The sequence below is a fragment of the Neolamprologus brichardi genome, chromosome 6 (assembly GCF_056152115.1).
Source record: "Neolamprologus brichardi isolate AB-2024 chromosome 6, ASM5615211v1, whole genome shotgun sequence".
Taxonomy (NCBI): Eukaryota; Metazoa; Chordata; class Actinopteri; order Cichliformes; family Cichlidae; genus Neolamprologus; species Neolamprologus brichardi.
In genome coordinates this window covers 28,494,798-28,512,437 of record NC_142109.1, presented here as the reverse complement: position 1 = coordinate 28,512,437, position 17,640 = coordinate 28,494,798, and the positions used below count along the sequence as shown (strand labels likewise).

The following is a 17,640-nucleotide window of genomic DNA, read 5'->3' as shown; positions in this document are numbered from 1 at the left end:
GGCGATGCGTCACTAGCCTGCCCCCATGAAACAAGTCAATTTTCTGCCAGCTCGGCGGATGAATAAATCTCCCTGGCTCTGCTCAGAGCGATGGGGATATTTATCTAAGTGGAGTGTGTCCTCCTCGGCTCAACGCCACCGACTTCTCATCTAAGCCCCCACCCTGTTCCCACCACCACCACTTCTTTTTTTTAACGGGAGGAGAAAAAAACTATGGAGAAAGCAATTGCTAAGGAGGAATGTGAAAGGTAAAAGAGGTAAATGAAAACACAAGAGAAAGGGAAGGAGAAGTAGATGGTGAGAGGACGGGAGCAAAGAGATCAAGGTGAGGAGAGATGGGGGAGAGAATTATGAGGTGAAAATATGAAGAAGATGGATAGAGGAGGAAATAAAGGAGCTGCTTCAAACAAAGCCTATAAAGCAGCAGCGTGGCAGAGATGTGAGGCAGGGGCATTAGTTGAGCCTGCTCGGGTTTAAACGGCAGGAACAGGCACAGATTTGGATGAATGGCAGTCCTACTCCTTCGGGCTATACTCATCTGTTCGGGAGAAAGAGACGCAGGTTATTGGGCTCGCTGTGAACAATACTGAGATGAGAGCGAAGACAAAAACAGAGGCAGAGAATGAGCATTAGATTAAAAGTGATGATAGATAGTTGAGCATGTTGTGGTATTTTCCCTCCATTTGGATGAAAAATTATTAAAGGAGCCCGATAGGCAGCAACAGCAGATCCCAAATCCACTGATGCGTCCTGTGTTTGATTGGCAGGATAATCAGCACAAGGTGGATTAGGGTTCAACTTCTATCGCTTAAATTTTTAATGCAATATTGTATTTTGCAGTGTAACAAGTCCAAGGATTTAAAAAAGCTCTGGGCAGTAGCAGGGGCATTTGCAAGGAAAGAGGGGGGTCGCGCTTGTTACTTGCCACAGCATTAAAGCAAAGTAAATAGCTGTTGTGTCTCATTACCATTCATTTTTTAAAAGGGGACTGTTAGTATAATAAATGCCTGTACTATCTTCTTTGGGCCCTCCCCCTCTTTCAGTATTAGGAAGAGTAATACTATCATTCACGCTAGATAAAATGCAAGCAAATATTTCCTTCGCAATTAAAATGGTCAATTTTGCTTATGCACAACAGGCGCCGTATAACACCAAGTTTTGGACTTAATTACCTACAATAACAGTGTGATATATTGGGTATATGGTTCTTTGCTGGGAGAGCATGATATGAAACAAGACGCTTTTAATAAAGTCATAAACACAAGCCTAGGCCCTGTGGAGCATATAATGTGTGAGTCTGCGTGGGAGTGTGCAGTCTTTAATTTGTTTGCACACAAAAAGACTTGGAGATGAAGACGAGCACCTACACGTGCAATCACGTGCACAGAAAGACACAAAAAGAGATCTCTGGTGATGAAACAAGCTCTTGGCCTTGAACTTGATATTTTTTGTTGTTATTGTTGTGTGTGTTACATTAAAACAAACCATTTTCAATTGTGTAGCCTACAAATGCAGACTTGTTTTCAATTATATTGGGGTTAAAGGTTGAGAACCTACCTCACCTTTGCTGCCTCAGGTTTTCTGTTGTTTATGTTCTTACTGATGGTTATTACCATTAACAGATTATAAAAGAGCCCATCAAAGCCTTTTTAAATAGGTCATATAATTAGTGCTGATTCTGAGGGATCTGTCTTAGCAATTATTTAATAAAGCTGTCATACATACTAAGAAACGTATACACTTTTAACCTTTAATGATTAATCATTTATTATTAGTAGGAGTAGGAAATTATGCCATAAAAGTTATTTCACATGTCCACGTTTTGCTATATATGTGAGAAAATTCTCTTAAATTTAAAAGGAAAGTGGTGCGAGAATTATTCAGAATTATATTTTTTTAAATTTCCAGTAAAAACAGTTCTGGATATTCAAAATAATTTTTACTGGAACTCAACCAAAGAAGCACTTCCTGAAACTGACAGATTTATTGTTCGTCTTACTGACACCTAGAAACCATTAACTATCAGTGGGAAGATTTTTTTTAATTATTATTATTTGGCTAAATTGGCACTTTGTAATTATACGTTTAAATTACGTTAAATTGTTCTACTGCACATGCACAACCTGGCAACACATATGTTTCACATTTTAATGTACATGTTTGGCAAAGCGCTATAGGTTGCTACGCGTAATATTTCTGCTGTCACCACATTAGCATGACAAATGCAGGCACTTTTCATTAGAGACAAATGAAAGCTGTTCTGACACAATTATGGCAAAAACAATAACAGCGCCGTGTGAGCCACTCTATGATTGATAATACTGCAGGGGGGGATTCAGTGGTGTTGGACTTAACCAGGCTTTCCCTGAGGGGTTCTCCTTTGGCATTAATCAGACAAATCCCTTTGGCAACCTCTCCCCTCGCCATTTTTATTCATAAGCATTTGGCCCTAAGAAAGACATCACCAAGAATACAACAAGAGGTCAACATCATCTTTGCGCAATGTTAACCTCTGCATTGATGAAGCTAATTCACATTTCCTCAGTGCAGCCTACGGGGGTTCAGGAGAAGAGGGGGAGGAGGAGCAGAGGGAGGCACCAGGGTGTGTGTATGTTTACATGCATGTGTGTGCACGGGTGTGTGTGTGTCTGCATGTGCCTCTGTGTGTGTCAGCAGCCACTTTGTAGTGAGACTCCCTCTTGACCTGGGCCCCTCCACATGGGGTTTGTATTGATAGTGTTAGCTGAAAGGAGGCGAAAGTGAATGTTGTCCGAGCTCATTGGAATGACAAAGGGGGCATATGGTTGTGTGTGTGTTGGTGTATGGTCATGGCAGCCACCATATTCCTCTGTGCAGGGTTGCCAGGTGCTTCATGAACAGACCCACTGAGAGTCGACAAATCATGCACAAATCCAACAGACTGGCTCGTGGCTCTACTACCCAACAGGGGGTTATGTGTGGCTGTTTTTCTTCTTTTCCTTTCTTTTGCTGATTTTTCTTCTGAACAGAGTTATATAACAAACCGCAAAAAAAAAAAGAAACCACACTAGAGATAAGTGTCAAACCGAGTCACTTGCTCATTATCTGTTAATCCTGCTAATCAGTAGCCCCCCCCTTTTTTTAAACACGGTAAAAACTCCACAGAGAACAAGAGAATAAAGATAACCTTATGTAGCAGCATTCCCTCCCACACAAAGCCACTTCTTCTGTCATGAATAGTCAGCTCCACCCTAATGACTATTCAATACAGTCTGCAGGCTGCAGATGAACGGCCAATCCACAGCAGCATCTGCTGCAGGCCTAAATCGCCAGACGCCAGCCTTGTAAGAGGGCCATTGCAGGCTAATTGAAAGACAGAGGCCATCACTCAAAGACAGTGTTTGTGTGTATATGTATGTGTGTGTTGAGAGGGAGACTTCACAGAGAGAACGGTGAAAGAGGAGAGAAAAGTGAAGAAAATAATTGACAATGGATGGAGTGAAGGAGGAATAGGGAATGAGGAGGCGAACGAAAGACATTCCTCCTCTCGGAAAGAACAGCTGACCTGTCAGCATTTGGTCTCGTGCGGCCATCTTGAAAAAGCCCCTGCGGGCATTGAATTAACACAACACAAACCCACTTTATGTAATGAGAGTGGCCCTGTGATCTTCTCATATTATAAATACGCGTTTGCATTATATAAGCTCTGGTGTTTATGCATCATTTATAAACCTCTCTTCAATGGTTAAAGCTTGAGGTGATCAGATAACACTGATGATGAAGGATCACAGGTTAGAAAATGTGAAGCAGGTGATTGCAGCCAGCAACAAACAGTAAGTAACAAGTCATAAAAATCCAATTTGATTTACAATGTTATATATGAGTAATCAACAGAAATGCAGCTGGTATTTACACTTGTGTATGTGACAAATTGGATTTTCGGTTGTTTTCCACCTCAAGGTCTCTTTATCCTCCTTTGCAAGTCTTTGCATCAAATAAGTATAAAAAGGGGAAAAAAAACAGCCTCCACAAACAAAAACTACAGGATTGTTGTCATAATTCTCCCCAGTTCTCCTCTGGCAGTTTTTATTACCAAAGGCTTTGAATAATCTTTTCCACCCTGCCCATTCCAAATAACACAATCCTTCAGCATCACTGCTTACTGTGTTTTATGGTGAAGTGTAGATGAGAAAGAAGGAACATTCAAATGAAGCACTATCTGCTGCCGGTCTATGGCATCCATAGTGGAGCGGAGGGATTCATCAGCCGCCCGAGAATCTGGAAGCGAAGGGAAATAAGCGTGTGAAAACGTTTGCTGTAAAAGTATAAAACCAGCTGTCTTGAAATAAAAAGGAACAGATTGTGAAAGGAAGAATAAAAATGAGGTGAGACATGTTTTCAGTGAGGTTTAATGGTCAAAACTGGCATGGCATGGACGGTTTGTGATGGTCGCATATGTGCAGTTTCAGATTGTGCCTTCTGTAAATGAGGAAATGCTTATGTTCAGGCTGCGCCAACAACAAGTGTACAGGCCCCAAACCACACCAGCACGATCAGGAGCATGCAGCCATTCTGTAACTGGCTGGCAGAGCAGTGTGAGATGAGCAACTGTTCCACCAGGTAGGACACAATAAACAGATCTTATGGCCCCAGGTACAGTTGTTATTGTCATCGTAAGTAAACAAAGAATCCTGGCACACCCGACACCAGCTAATATTCGGTATTACTACAGCCAGAGACCCCTAAGAAGGTTTCTTCTAGAAGAGAAGAAGGAAATAACTCAGCATTATGCACCCCACATGGGGTAACTTTTGTGCTTCTTGTATTTCTTGGGCGACTGTGCACCTGTTTTTTCTTTTCGTGCCTCGGGGATAATGCCATGACTTGTAATTTATCGACTGTTGTGTCTGTCCCCATTTTATGTTCCTTTTTATTTATTTGTGCAGGTTGTGTGTTGATAATCTGTCATTTTTAAAGGGACCGTTGACCCATTTTTTTTTTAATTGGAATATTGACCAGTAGAGAGGAGTAACTTTATATTACTGGCATAAGTTTGAGGGCATTTGCTGTAATTTGCACTTTTTCTACTTTCCAGAGATAAATCATTTTTATTTTTTCATATTTATTAGACAGACACATTAGCTTTTATGGACAAAATGTTATTAAATAGCAAATGAAATATTTAAAAAAAAAATGATTCTTTTGCCCCTTTTAATGTCCAACGAATTTTAATCACAAAATTATGTTTTACATGTCAGATACATTTCTTTGACAATATTTCCATAATTAACATTTTGAATGCACAATTTTAAATCATTGTGAACCGTTTTTGCATTATGGTATTTATGCTTACACTAAAGTTTTGTAGCGGTGGTGTTTGGGGGGTCTAATCTCTTTCTCACAGTTTTTGAAATGTGTTTGTGGATTTTCTGCTGCCCCCCGTTAGGTGGAGATAAATTTAATTTCAACTCAAAGTAGTACTCAAAGTTTAAATTTATTTTGTTTTTAACAACAACATATTTTTTCAATGACAGCACCTGACCCTTTGTTTTTTATACATAAGAAGTTGTTCCATTGTTATACAGAGATGTCACTGATAACAATAATGATGAATTTTGGAATTTTATGTTACACAAACATATAAAACTCTTATCTGATTTGTTAAGGTTATCCATTGTAATTGGTGTTATTAGGCCATCCGAGCTTTTGGCACCAAACGTGCACTCAGCTGAGTATTCAGGCTTTTTACTGCTTTGTACGTTTAGTTTTTATTCAGATTTTTTTTTTTAAATATGTGTTATTATCACACTCTGAAGTATTTCTTGTTGCACTTTACCCATCCATGTGTCACTACTGTATTGTTTGTTTTTTTGTTGCTGCTGTTTTGTATTTTGCACACTGCAATAGATATATGTGTTAAATATCTGAAAATCTTGACACTTGAAAGCTAGACTAGCTAAATATCACTGGTGATTCGGGAGACCTTACCCTTAAATAGAATTCACGTGAAACTCAACAGTCTGCTGAGTGACACGGTGCGGTATCATAGTGATAATGGTGCTGCTTAAGATCCACTGTTGCTGTTCCAGCAGCACTGGCACTGCACTGTGAGGCAGGAAAAGCCGGGCCATTGGGGATTTGTCAGAGGCCTGTTATTACATCTCTAGTCACATAAAATATGGCTGCCTCTCTAGAGATCCAGCTGCCAGATAAATCCACTCTCCTCCAACCAGACTGGCCCTGGTGATGAAACCATCCAATAGGGTACCTCAGCGAGTGACCTCTGGTAATGACGTGTGATTTATACAGTACATGCTTTAAACAGAGAGACACATTTGAGCCAGGTTATCTCGCCCTCTCTCTATGTATCTATATCTGGTGTCATGTGAGATAACTGGCAGGCCTTTGGGAGATGAGGGAGACATGACACTCGTCTTTGGGGTCTCACAAAATGGCTACAATGTGGACAGTTTCCCCTGCAGCTGTCTAATCGCAGCCTAAGCCTGCAGTGAGCACTGTGTCTCCTCCTGCATGAGGTCACTAACACATATTGCAGGGTGGCACTTTAAGCTAACAGACCGCAGTGTGGATGGCCTAAATCAACACCTGGTTGGGAAGTAACAGAGCTATTGTGTTCTGTATGCATTCATACATGTCAAGGAGCAGTAGATGAAGATATTCAGAGTGCATTAAACTAATACTGCTGGCTTACAGTAAACCAATGTTTTCAGTGTTTATTACAGATAGAAATTCAATAACCATTTATTCCAATCTAATCAAAATTATAAAGCCAACATTAAGCTTTGGCTAATAAGAACATAAAGTGTGGATAGAGTAATTTTTAGGACAGTCACTGATGCAGTTTGTACTGCCAAGAAATGTCCACTGCACAGTCTAGTAACTTAAGAGATTAAGTTCTCCGGCTAAAGGAGAGCCGAGAGGCAGGACATGTCATTGACCTTGGCAAGCAAGACACTGCATTGATGACACACCACTGCAAATATCTGTCTTTAATAAACAGGAGGGCATAGCACTGAACCAACACCATGATCCACCACAGCTTAGCTGGATAGAAAGAGACACATGTGAGGTAAAGTGGAAAAATTAAGGTGACTATATATTTTCCTTAATTATATAATTTCCTACAAATTCACCAGAATGTTTAAACATGTTTCTTTTCATTCATTAATGGTTTTTTGGTCATATTTTTAGTAATAATAAAACTATCTAATGTTAATTATTTTTGGCTGGGTTATTACAACATTGTCTGTTTGTTAGCAGTGGCTAATGTCCCTTCATATTACACACATCAATCAAACTCTGGTTTAAAAGCATTTAAGTTCATGTACATATTAGTTTTTACGCTGCCAATGTTTTATTGTTTTTTTTTATCTATTGGTCTCTCTATAATATTTACGTTTAAATAAAAGAAACTGGAAGAAAATGTGTTCAAAAATAGCTCCTTAAATTTCAACAAGGATCTAAAGAACAGTGACCACTGAAATTAGATCTTACCCCCCACCAGCAGCAAATATAAACTAAACTGTCTGCCTGATTTTTATTTCTTTTCTTTTTCTTTTTACAATCTGGTGAAGTTAAACTGGTCACATCATTGAAAGTCTTTTGCAAACTAACATTGTTTTTCTTTTTTTCTTTTTTAAAGTCTCTTAATCTTTAAAAAATTAATAAATCTTAAATGCACAATTTGTTAAGAACAAATATTTTATTTTAATATAAATATAATAGATGAGGAAGGGAGCAGGCTCATTTAAAAAATATATTTCACATCCAATTTCTTTTTCTTTTTCCTTCTGCTCATCGTGGTTTACATTTTGTCTTCACCGCCATATATAAATGATATAAATGATAACCTGAATATACCGTTATGGGCAATACAAGCTGCCTAAATAGAAAAATAAGGTAACTTTAGAAAACACAGTCACCTAAGGATTTAATAAAACAGCTGAAAATAAAAATCCAAATATAACAAACATCAATCTTGTACTGATTTTCTTTCTAATAATTCTAGATATGATCATAATTTGCTTTAAGTAATTTACAGGGACTTCCATCACCGAAATCTATAATCACCACGATACTGATTTACTGCATCTTCGTTTGCTGTTAAAGTAAATAAATGCTCTTTATTGTAACAAACATGATACGCAATTAATAGCGACAGAACTAATAGACTTAAAATCCCCCTATCCGCAATGTATTTGTAATTAACTTAACTTTGTTCATTTAAAGGACTAAAGGAGAAGTTAAACAGACTATTGTGAAACAAAAAACTTTTTTTTTTTTTACCTTTTAAAACCACATCTTTAAAATCTGAAGTTTAATTCTAAATTAAAACAAACACTTTGCCGCACTATGCAAAATACCCTGCCGTCGATCTGTGTCCAGTGCCAAAATAAACCCATTCTGTCAAACCTGGAGGATGCGAGGAGATTTGAGAGGAAATGAAATATTTCTCGGAAGATATAAAAGGAGCCTTTTCGCCTGAGTTATGGCCCGGATTTGGTGTTGCTGAGAGGGATGCATGCTGCTCCTTCTATCTCGCCCCAGAGGAGGTATCATCAGAGCTGATATATAGCCCAGCTCTACATTACCTTTACAAAACAAAGGATCATCCACGCTTTGGGAGGAACGTATTCTTCTGACTAAAGCTGCGGAATCTGTAACTGAGTCGACTTGTTTTTTTGTTGTTTTTTTAACCATCCAAATAGTCCAAATACTTTAAACAAACCTGCTGCTGAACTTAACTTTTAAAGCGTTAAAATTGGCTAAAGATTCTGATGTCTCTCAACCCTTCTTCCTTTTTCTTCCTCTCCCTCTCTCTGAGCTTCCCCTTATTTATCCCATATACCTATTCTGGTATCTCACCACACGACTAAATTAGACCAAAGATGATAAGAGCACAAAGCATTATAATTCCGCCCGGCTCCTCCTCCTTCCAGCCATGCGTCCTAATTAATGGGACACCCCCAGTTGCAAAAAGCCCTGCACTGGACTGCAACATAGTCAAAGAGTGAAAGGGAAGAGGGCGAAAGTGCCACTGGAGATAATTGATTACCCACCAATCAATGATAACTTGTTAGTAATCGTCAACTCTTTGGACCTCGCCATTTTCAGGGAGGCATCTCACTCCTGCGGACTTGCTGCTCGCGAGGATCGACACTTTGAACGCATCCCATTTTGGAATAAGATTTTCTTTCCCTCAATCTCCCCTCCTTATCTTTGTTTTTTTTTTTCTACCTCCAAACTGTTATGTGACTTTTTTACCCTCGATACGTTCGCTCGTTTGTAACTGCTTAATACTTCAACCAAGTCCTATAAACTCTGCGTACAACCAATGATGACATCCAAAGAAGTCGCCAAATGTGATGCAGTGGAAAACAGGAGGCGAAGTCCGCTGGACCACTTGCCGCCTCCTGCAAACTCCAACAAGCCGCTGACCCCATTCAGCATTGAGGACATCCTGAACAAACCATCTGTGAAACGAAGTTATACAATTTGCGGCACAGCTCATCTAATTTCGTCTTCTGAGAAACATCGTCCCTCCAGCATCCCTCTGTCCAACCGGGGACTCCTCACCCAAACCTCCCCGCTCTGCGCGCTGGAGGAGCTGGCCAGCAAGACCTTCAAGGGGCTGGAAGTCAGCGTTTTGCAGGCTGCCGAAGGTAAATCTACAAGATGAAAAAAAGCACGACAAACACGTTTTGACTAATACGCCTGGAACTAGATTTTTAAAGAACAAAAATTCGCTCAAACGTGTTTATTCAATAGCTCGAGACACTCTTTTCCGATTTAAGTGCGCATATTTTCCTTTTCACATATATATCTAAAAAAGGTGTGTTATTTTTTCCTCGGCCGCTTTTATCACCAGAGCCCTTTCTTTAATTTTATGGCCTCGTGTAAAGAGGAAGACCAATTGTCTGGTGTTCAGTATTTCCCAGTGGTGTCTGTGTAATATTGTTGTAACTGTCTACCTATTCCCACAAGGACTGAGAGGCATTTCTGTTTCAAAGACAGCATCATTTTCGTTGTTATGTCTGCGTTATGGGTACTTTTACGCGCATACTGCAGCAGTGCAGAAAACGCCCTGCACCTGTATCTATCAATGATTTTCACTCAGCCTCTCCTCTCCCTCACAGGCCGGGATGGGATGACTCTGTTCGGCCAGCGAACCACCCCGAAGAAGCGTCGGAAGTCTCGGACGGCTTTCACCAATCACCAAATCTATGAACTGGAAAAGCGCTTCCTGTATCAAAAGTACCTGTCCCCAGCCGACCGGGACCAGATCGCTCAGCAGCTGGGCCTGACAAACGCGCAGGTGATCACGTGGTTTCAGAACCGGAGGGCCAAGCTAAAACGGGATCTGGAGGAGATGAAGGCCGACGTGGAGTCGGCCAAGGCCATCGGCCAGGTCCCACTGGACAAGCTCGCCAAACTGGCGGACCTGGAAAAATGCGCCAATGGCACGCTGGGCCACCCGCGAGCCGAGTCCCCCGCGCGGGGAGGCCAGCAGGAGCACGAGCTCTCTCAGAAACTGAGGACGTCGCCGCTGTCTCCATTCTCAGACCACACAACTAGTAAAGAGTGCTCAGAGGACGAGGACGTGGAGATTGATGTGGATGACTGATGGCGCATCGAGGAGCTTGAAGGTCAAGAAACACAAAAAGACGATAAAATAATCCCGCGGAGGACTTGTAACTTACTGCTTATATTGTATACCATATCTCGGAACATGTACCAAAATGTAATGACTTTTATATTGGCACAGATACTATTCATAGTGAAGCATGAACACAGAACAAGAATTATGCAGTGATATTTTACAATGTATTCATTAGCAAACTGTTACTTCTTTCGATCAAAGCAATATGGTCTGAAATGACACGAGTAACTTATTTTTTTACAGTATAAACCAACACACACACACACACACACACACACACACACACACACACACACACACACACACATTGTTTTATTGCTTTTCCCGATAGCCCCACGCATCACAGTGAAGTGCTCCAGTTTTCCATATTTTTGCATGTAAATGCATGATTTGATTTGTGATCATTATCTATTTATTTTTACTTTTTTAATTTAATTGCTTTTGTATTTTCTGCGAGCCAAATCGCGATTCAGTCACTTTGTCACTGCCGACTCTTCTCCTCTCCATTCTCATTATCATTTGACTGTAACCCCTGGCTTCAGTTCATATTCTGCGTCCCGATGCTGCAGTGCATGATGAAGATGATGATGACGGTCGGAAAGGCAAAACTCGGACACTCACAGTTACAACGCGTTTTGTGGAAATGCTCGAGCGATGGCGAGAAACAGCGGTTGATATTGCGGTGATTTTGACAAGCTACTTTTTAGATTTATTGTTTGGATACAATAGATTTACAGTTATAAATTTGTTATGTTTTGTACACCTGTAAGTGCCTTTCTGAAATCAGGACATTATTTGAAAACCAATGCACAGACTGTAATGTATATAGGCTACTATGGGAATAAAATGGCTTTTCTGAATAATTCTTTTATGTTGCAGTTCTTGAAATATTGTTTAGCTTTTTGTTGTGGATATAATAGCCCCTTTTAATTTATTTATTGAGGGCAGAAAAATGATTTTAGAAACGGCTCCCCTTGCCAAATCTGGGCGTGTAAGCTCGTCAACAGCGGCCTATTTAGAGTTACTATTTTGTTCCTTTGTGTCCTTTTCTACTAAGATGCTCTAAACATTTTGTGGCCCGGAATCTCACATCCCCTTTCACATCCTAAATGCGTATCGTGGCTTCTTGACCCTTAGACGTGTTTCTCCATTCGTGGCAAAAATTTATGTGAGAAACACAAATCTGGTGCCGGAGAAAAAAAGACGAGGAAGCCACAAAAACACAAAGTTTTGGGCCAGTTTCCCCGGGCCTTTATAGACCTTTTTTGTTCTGCGGGACTGGGCCGTAATTTTGAGCGTAAAGCATGAAAAGTGGGGACAAATGAGCAGCGTTCCCTGATGGGACGAGCCACAAAGGAGCAGGGCCGGTCCCCCGCAGGCAGCAATACTGAGACAAGTGTGTCCCACCGCACAAAAAGGACGCAAACGTTTGGAAGCCATATGGTTTTTGAAATTTCCTCACAATTTCAGACAATTTGATGGATTGAGTTAACCCTCCTTTTAAACAGTTTAACTGGGTGCGAACAAAGGCCATAATGCCTACATAGACTCTCCCTTCATGAGGGCATCTGCGGCTATTAATGTCTAGCCCCTTTCTTTGCTTGGCGTTTTGAACAAGTCAATGAATTACAATGAAACTGCCCCTTTTTTGAGAGCCGCTTGTCTTTCTGCGCTTTTTAGCTTTGGAATAATATGTTTGACTTCTGTCCAAGAACGTTTTCTAAACAAGAAATGGATTTTTGTTGGAAGTGTTTTTAATGTTAAGTAGGGAGCCATAAAGAGTTTGGGCTGTGACATTTATGCCAAAGTCTGGTTAGGGAGTCCTTTGTTTGTTTTCTTCTCATCTCTTTTTTCTTGGTCTGCCTTTTTATTTCTTTTGTCTTTAAGGAGTTTAATGAAGCTGAAAACATGGTGATGTGAGAAAGAAAGAGTGTCCAGAAGAGAAGCTCAAAAGGCAAACTCCCATTTAACCCTCTTTGTTAACAGAAACGATAAGTAGAGCTGTCTTCTTGTTAGATGTTTTATAGAGGTTGCTTTTTTATATTTTACTTTTATTTTAACCAAGTCAACCTAAATAAGCTAAATAAGTTTATAGGCCTGGGAGATGTTAATGTGACCAAAGCTTTTGTAAATTCTCTGTAGATAAATTAGAATCTTTAAAAAAAAAATCATTAGCCTAAAATTTGCTTTAATGCCCTTATACTGCATTTATAAATAGTACGGTTTATAACAGGGAGCAAGTACAAGTGTTTATTAGTATAACAGCTCAAGTGGACTAACTGGAAGCTGATATATAAACTGATATTAATTTGCAGCCTAATAAACATGCTGATGATAACACAGAATATGCACAAAAGAAGAAATTTTAATTGCTGGCAAATATTGTACTGTAAAATTCATGGAATATTATTACAACTGCATTGTTTATAAATTATTTATAAAATGATTATGTGCACTTTATACATGCAAAATAAGGCGGTAAGGTGGTGTACAAAGTATTCATCAAGGTTTAAATTCTAGATAACACTTCAATTGAAAAGTACCTCCAAAAGAAAAAAATCAATTCAGTTCAATTATTCTGAAAATTGATCTGCAAATATGAACATGTCAGTCTTTAATTTATTTTGTGTGTGTATGTGCGTGTGTGTGTGGTGGGAGGGTGGCGGGTGCCTATGTGCGTGCTCTGGAGCCTATTCTGAATCAAGCATATTTATGTAGGGAGAGAGTGTTAAGGCAGGTAAGTTTATGGATTTCACTTGCTTATTTTATGAGGGGTTGTCAGGCGGGCCCGGTGATAAGTAATACTACAGTCTGAGGGACCACTTCGTGGTAATTAATCTGGAGGTCTTAAGTGTATTTCAGTATTTCACTTCAAGATAGAAAAAATCACTACTTCAATCGTCCGGAAAATTGAAGTTTGATGCATGAGTCCCTACTGAAACAATAGTACAGCCCTCTCTCTTTTCATCTCTTCCCCTCCCCTTTTTATACTCTCTCCTTTATTATTTGCACCTTGTGGAAAACAGTGTCAGGGGCAAAGTGTACACTCATATTTGAGGCAATAGTCAGGTGACAGCAAAGAGAGCACTGAAATTAAATTGTTTAATGTTTACGACCTTGTTCTCATTTAAAAATATGACACTAACTTAGAAGAAAAAGGTTTTTTAATCTATTGTTTGATTATTTAAATTAATTATTTGAATCCATAGGCTTCAAATAATCCTTGAATGCATTATTATTACTATTATTATTATTATTATTATTATTATCATTATTGTTGTTGTTGTTGTTGATGATGATGAATAAGTATTAAAAAGGAGATCTGTAAATGACCTGATATTTGGCTCGAATTAAATGACTCTATATATCTAAATAGAGCCAAAATGTAGAGTTTTAATCATAGCCTTCCTGTGGAGCCAGTTAATACTTCAAACTTCAATTTTACGGGCGATTGAACTAAGCATGTTCCTGACAGAATTGATGTATGTATTAATTTCCTTTAACTGTTGATTAATTAGGCTGCGCTGAAGGCTCAAATGGAACGGTTTGTTCAGAAATTTGCATATTAATCAAATTCTAGTTGATCATTCAAATAATCAAGGCTGTGTGAAATCGGGGATGTAGCAAGAAAACATCAACTATATTTGGTCTGACTTAGCTTCTGCTGTTTGTCCACTGTACTATAATCAGATAGAAAGAGTCAGTCGGCTTATTTGGACTAAATTGCTAATCCAGAGTTTTGCAACAAATGTACAGATACATTAACTCAAAGTGGAAAAAAAAGAAAAACCTTTGCGCTGCTGTGCTTTATAAATAAACAAGAATGGGAGAAGTGGGTGGCAGAGAAGAAAAGTGTTGCATCGAGTACTGCATTTTATACATTTTGGATTCTTAAAATTAGAATAAAATTAGAATAATAAAGATTTTTTACATATTGCCACAAGGCTGGGTTTTCAGAAGGCTGTTTTAGATCACGGGTGAATGATTTATGGAGGAGAAAGGATAGTTTCAAGAATGTTTTGCAATTAAGTGTTGTGACTCATCTAAAAGGTAATCAGAAGTCTGCAGGTAGATAAATTATAAACCATGTAGACCGCTTTACCTGAAAAAAATGTAGGAGTTATTAAATTCAATGATTCATGAATTGTTTACTTTGGAGCTTTTCTTCAACCAGCGATGGTGGTGGTTGAAGTCTAAAATTAATATAGATTATGTTCCAACAGCATCTTCTTATACTATTTAGAAAGTATTTTTAAGCAGAAACAATGCTGTAAAGAAACTCCTCTACACATTAAAAATAATCATAAAATCCATTAGCAGCACATGAATATATGTCCCTGTAGGAAAGATGAAGGATAAAGTAAAGAAAATGTTAGATCTGTGGCCTCAGGTGGGAGTTATTTAGCACATATATTGATGATTTCTATGTGGTGCATTTTCACTAAAGTCATCTGGAAGCTCATCCAATTGTAAATATCTCATCATTTAATCATATGAGGTCAAAATACATTTGGGTGAACAAAAAGGAAAACAAAAGCAAAACAAACAAACAAACTTACTATCCATACCGTTACAAGCCAATTTAAGCCATCCTTTAAAAAAAAAGTGTAGCTGATGACAAGCTACAAGCTACAGCCAGCTCCAGCTTAGCTTCTGAGACAAACAGAGACACCTGCTGGTGTCAACGGGATAGTGACCTGCACTTCACTGAGCAGCAAACCAGCCATGCTGTGTGTAATGTGTCTGTGTGTGTATGAAAGAGTGTGTGTATGAGAGTGGTTGTATATTATAAAGCTGCAACTGAATTATCAAATATGATACATATTTTTAGATTGCTTTATTTGAACGATCAAAATCAGGCTGGTGGAACAGTTCGTACAAGACTGGTAATGAAAACATAAAATTAGAGGTGGAATGTAATCGTAATGGTAAACAGTATCTAAAAAGACATAAAGCAAGATTTAAAAGGAAGCAGATATTGAGTATGTAACCTCCATCGTCCTTAAGAAAATTGTGTTGTTGTTTTTTTTAATAAAAATAAAATAAATAACTAATAACATAAAAAATAGTAATTTCTAGTATAGTATAGTATAGTATGAATTTAATAACTTGATTCCTACATCTTATTGACTCTTTCTCATTTCTCTAAGCCTTTCTTTGAGTGAATATCTCTTATCAGACTTACTAAAGAGCTAATGATGCCATATTGAGGATAATAACAGATTTCTTATTTTACTTCGTACACTTGCATGAAATCATCCTCATTTCCTGCAGTTTTTACTACATCTTCACCTTGTAAAAATCCATCTAATGAGTTTCTACCCTGACATGCTCTTGGAATAATGAAGGATATTAATACTGCACACATGCCTTGCGTGTTGAAAGAACGATTGTTGATCTTTTAATATTTTCAAAATAGAAATACCTCAGGTATAAGTCATTCTTTCAAATGCATACATAAAGTGAAAATCCACAAGTGTACCACTCAAGTATAACAAGTATGGTTGTGGGTTAATGAATGGTATTCGTACTAATTGGGCAGGTCAAGCGGTGCTTAAGTAAAAGTCAAGATATGAACCTATGAAAAGTGCTAACTGTCATATTTAAATTGTATAATACTGGATATTTTATGTAGTGTGAACTTGGGTATTTTAGACCACATGCAATAATTTAACATTTCATGTGAATAACATTAAACCTTTGGTTTCATCAAAAATGTAACAGTCACCTCATCCTCTCACTACACACAGACTGTATTTCTTGGCCTTTCACAACCAGACATGCTTTCTGTTGTTTTCTTGTTAATATGCTGTAATGACTAGTTTCACACTACTTTACCTCAGCGTTTTTCACATTTATCACTTCTTTATCACCATTTCTTTTTCACCCTCTCTCTTTTCAGTGTCTGTGATCTGATGTGTATATGACTATTTTCATGTGTACATGTTAGTTAGTGTTTGTATGCATTCTTGTGCCGATGAAAAGAGCCTACTAACATGCACATAAGAAGATAATCGAGCACATGTGAACACACATCACATATATAAACACATTTAGAATAATGAAAAATATATTTACTATATATGAAATAAATAAAAATATTAAAATAGTATTAAATATATTAATAATATAAACACATTTATTAAGAGGAACCATTAGAATATCTGATAAACACCTGTTCTAACGTATATAGGTAAGTTTGGCAGTTAGAGTAACTAAAAATGCTTTTTCATAAACATTTAGTTTGTTTTTCAATATGTCAGCATTTTATCTGACATTAGAACAGAGATTATAAATGATTATTCATATATATATATATATATATATATATATATATATATATATATATATATATATATATATATATATATATATATATATATTCATATTCATATTCATATATATATATATATATATATATATATATATATACATATATATATATATATATATATATATATATATATATATATATATATATATATATATATATATATATTCTCAATGACTTGACATGTCAGGCCTGTTACCTTGCAGTTTTATGAACCATATTCAACATCAGGTACTGTTATTGCCCATCTTAGCAATCTCTATATACTCATTATGAACAAATGCTAAACATCAACTCCTGTGGCAAGAGTTGTGAGACAATCAACACTTAAACAGCCCATTGTATCTAACGGTCTAATCAGTTTTTTCTGAGTTGATCCTACGTAATCGTGTCAGCGTCCCAGTGGCAATTTGATGTTGTCACTGAGAAGGAGTTAATAAAATAAGTAAGCAATAAATAAGCGTCTATCTAAATTTTTTCCCACTAAAATATGTGGCCCTCCTTTGGGCCACGTTTAATCAATAATTATCCTTTTTTTATTTATTTGATTTCGTCATTATTCAATACTTTGTTTTTTTAACTAATTTTACCTTTTTTTTTTTTTTTTTTGCTTTGGTTGATAGTCAGTAGGGTTTAGACTTTTTATGTA

At 37.8% G+C, this 17,640-nt stretch overlaps 1 protein-coding gene across 1 annotated transcript; it reads left to right on the top strand.

The window, feature by feature from the left end:
• Positions 1-9,019: 9,019 nt before the first annotated feature.
• On the top strand, positions 9,020-11,502 carry lbx1b (ladybird homeobox 1b). Its single transcript, XM_006790664.3, has 2 exons — positions 9,020-9,662; positions 10,137-11,502. Exons 1-2 carry the CDS (start codon positions 9,335-9,337, stop codon positions 10,622-10,624), a joined length of 816 nt encoding a protein of 271 aa, XP_006790727.1. The 5' UTR covers positions 9,020-9,334; the 3' UTR covers positions 10,625-11,502.
• The last annotated feature ends 6,138 nt before the right edge of the window (positions 11,503-17,640 follow it).

What these genes read in the sequence shown, in the direction of transcription:
- lbx1b (XM_006790664.3), top strand. Translation starts at nt 9,335, where the DNA reads ATGATGACATCCAAAGAAGTCGCCAAATGTGATGCAGTGGAAAACAGG. An exon ending in CGTTTTGCAGGCTGCCGAAG is followed by an intron (nt 9,663 to 10,136) that starts GTAAATCTACAA and finishes TCTCCCTCACAG; the next exon opens with GCCGGGATGGGATGACTCTG.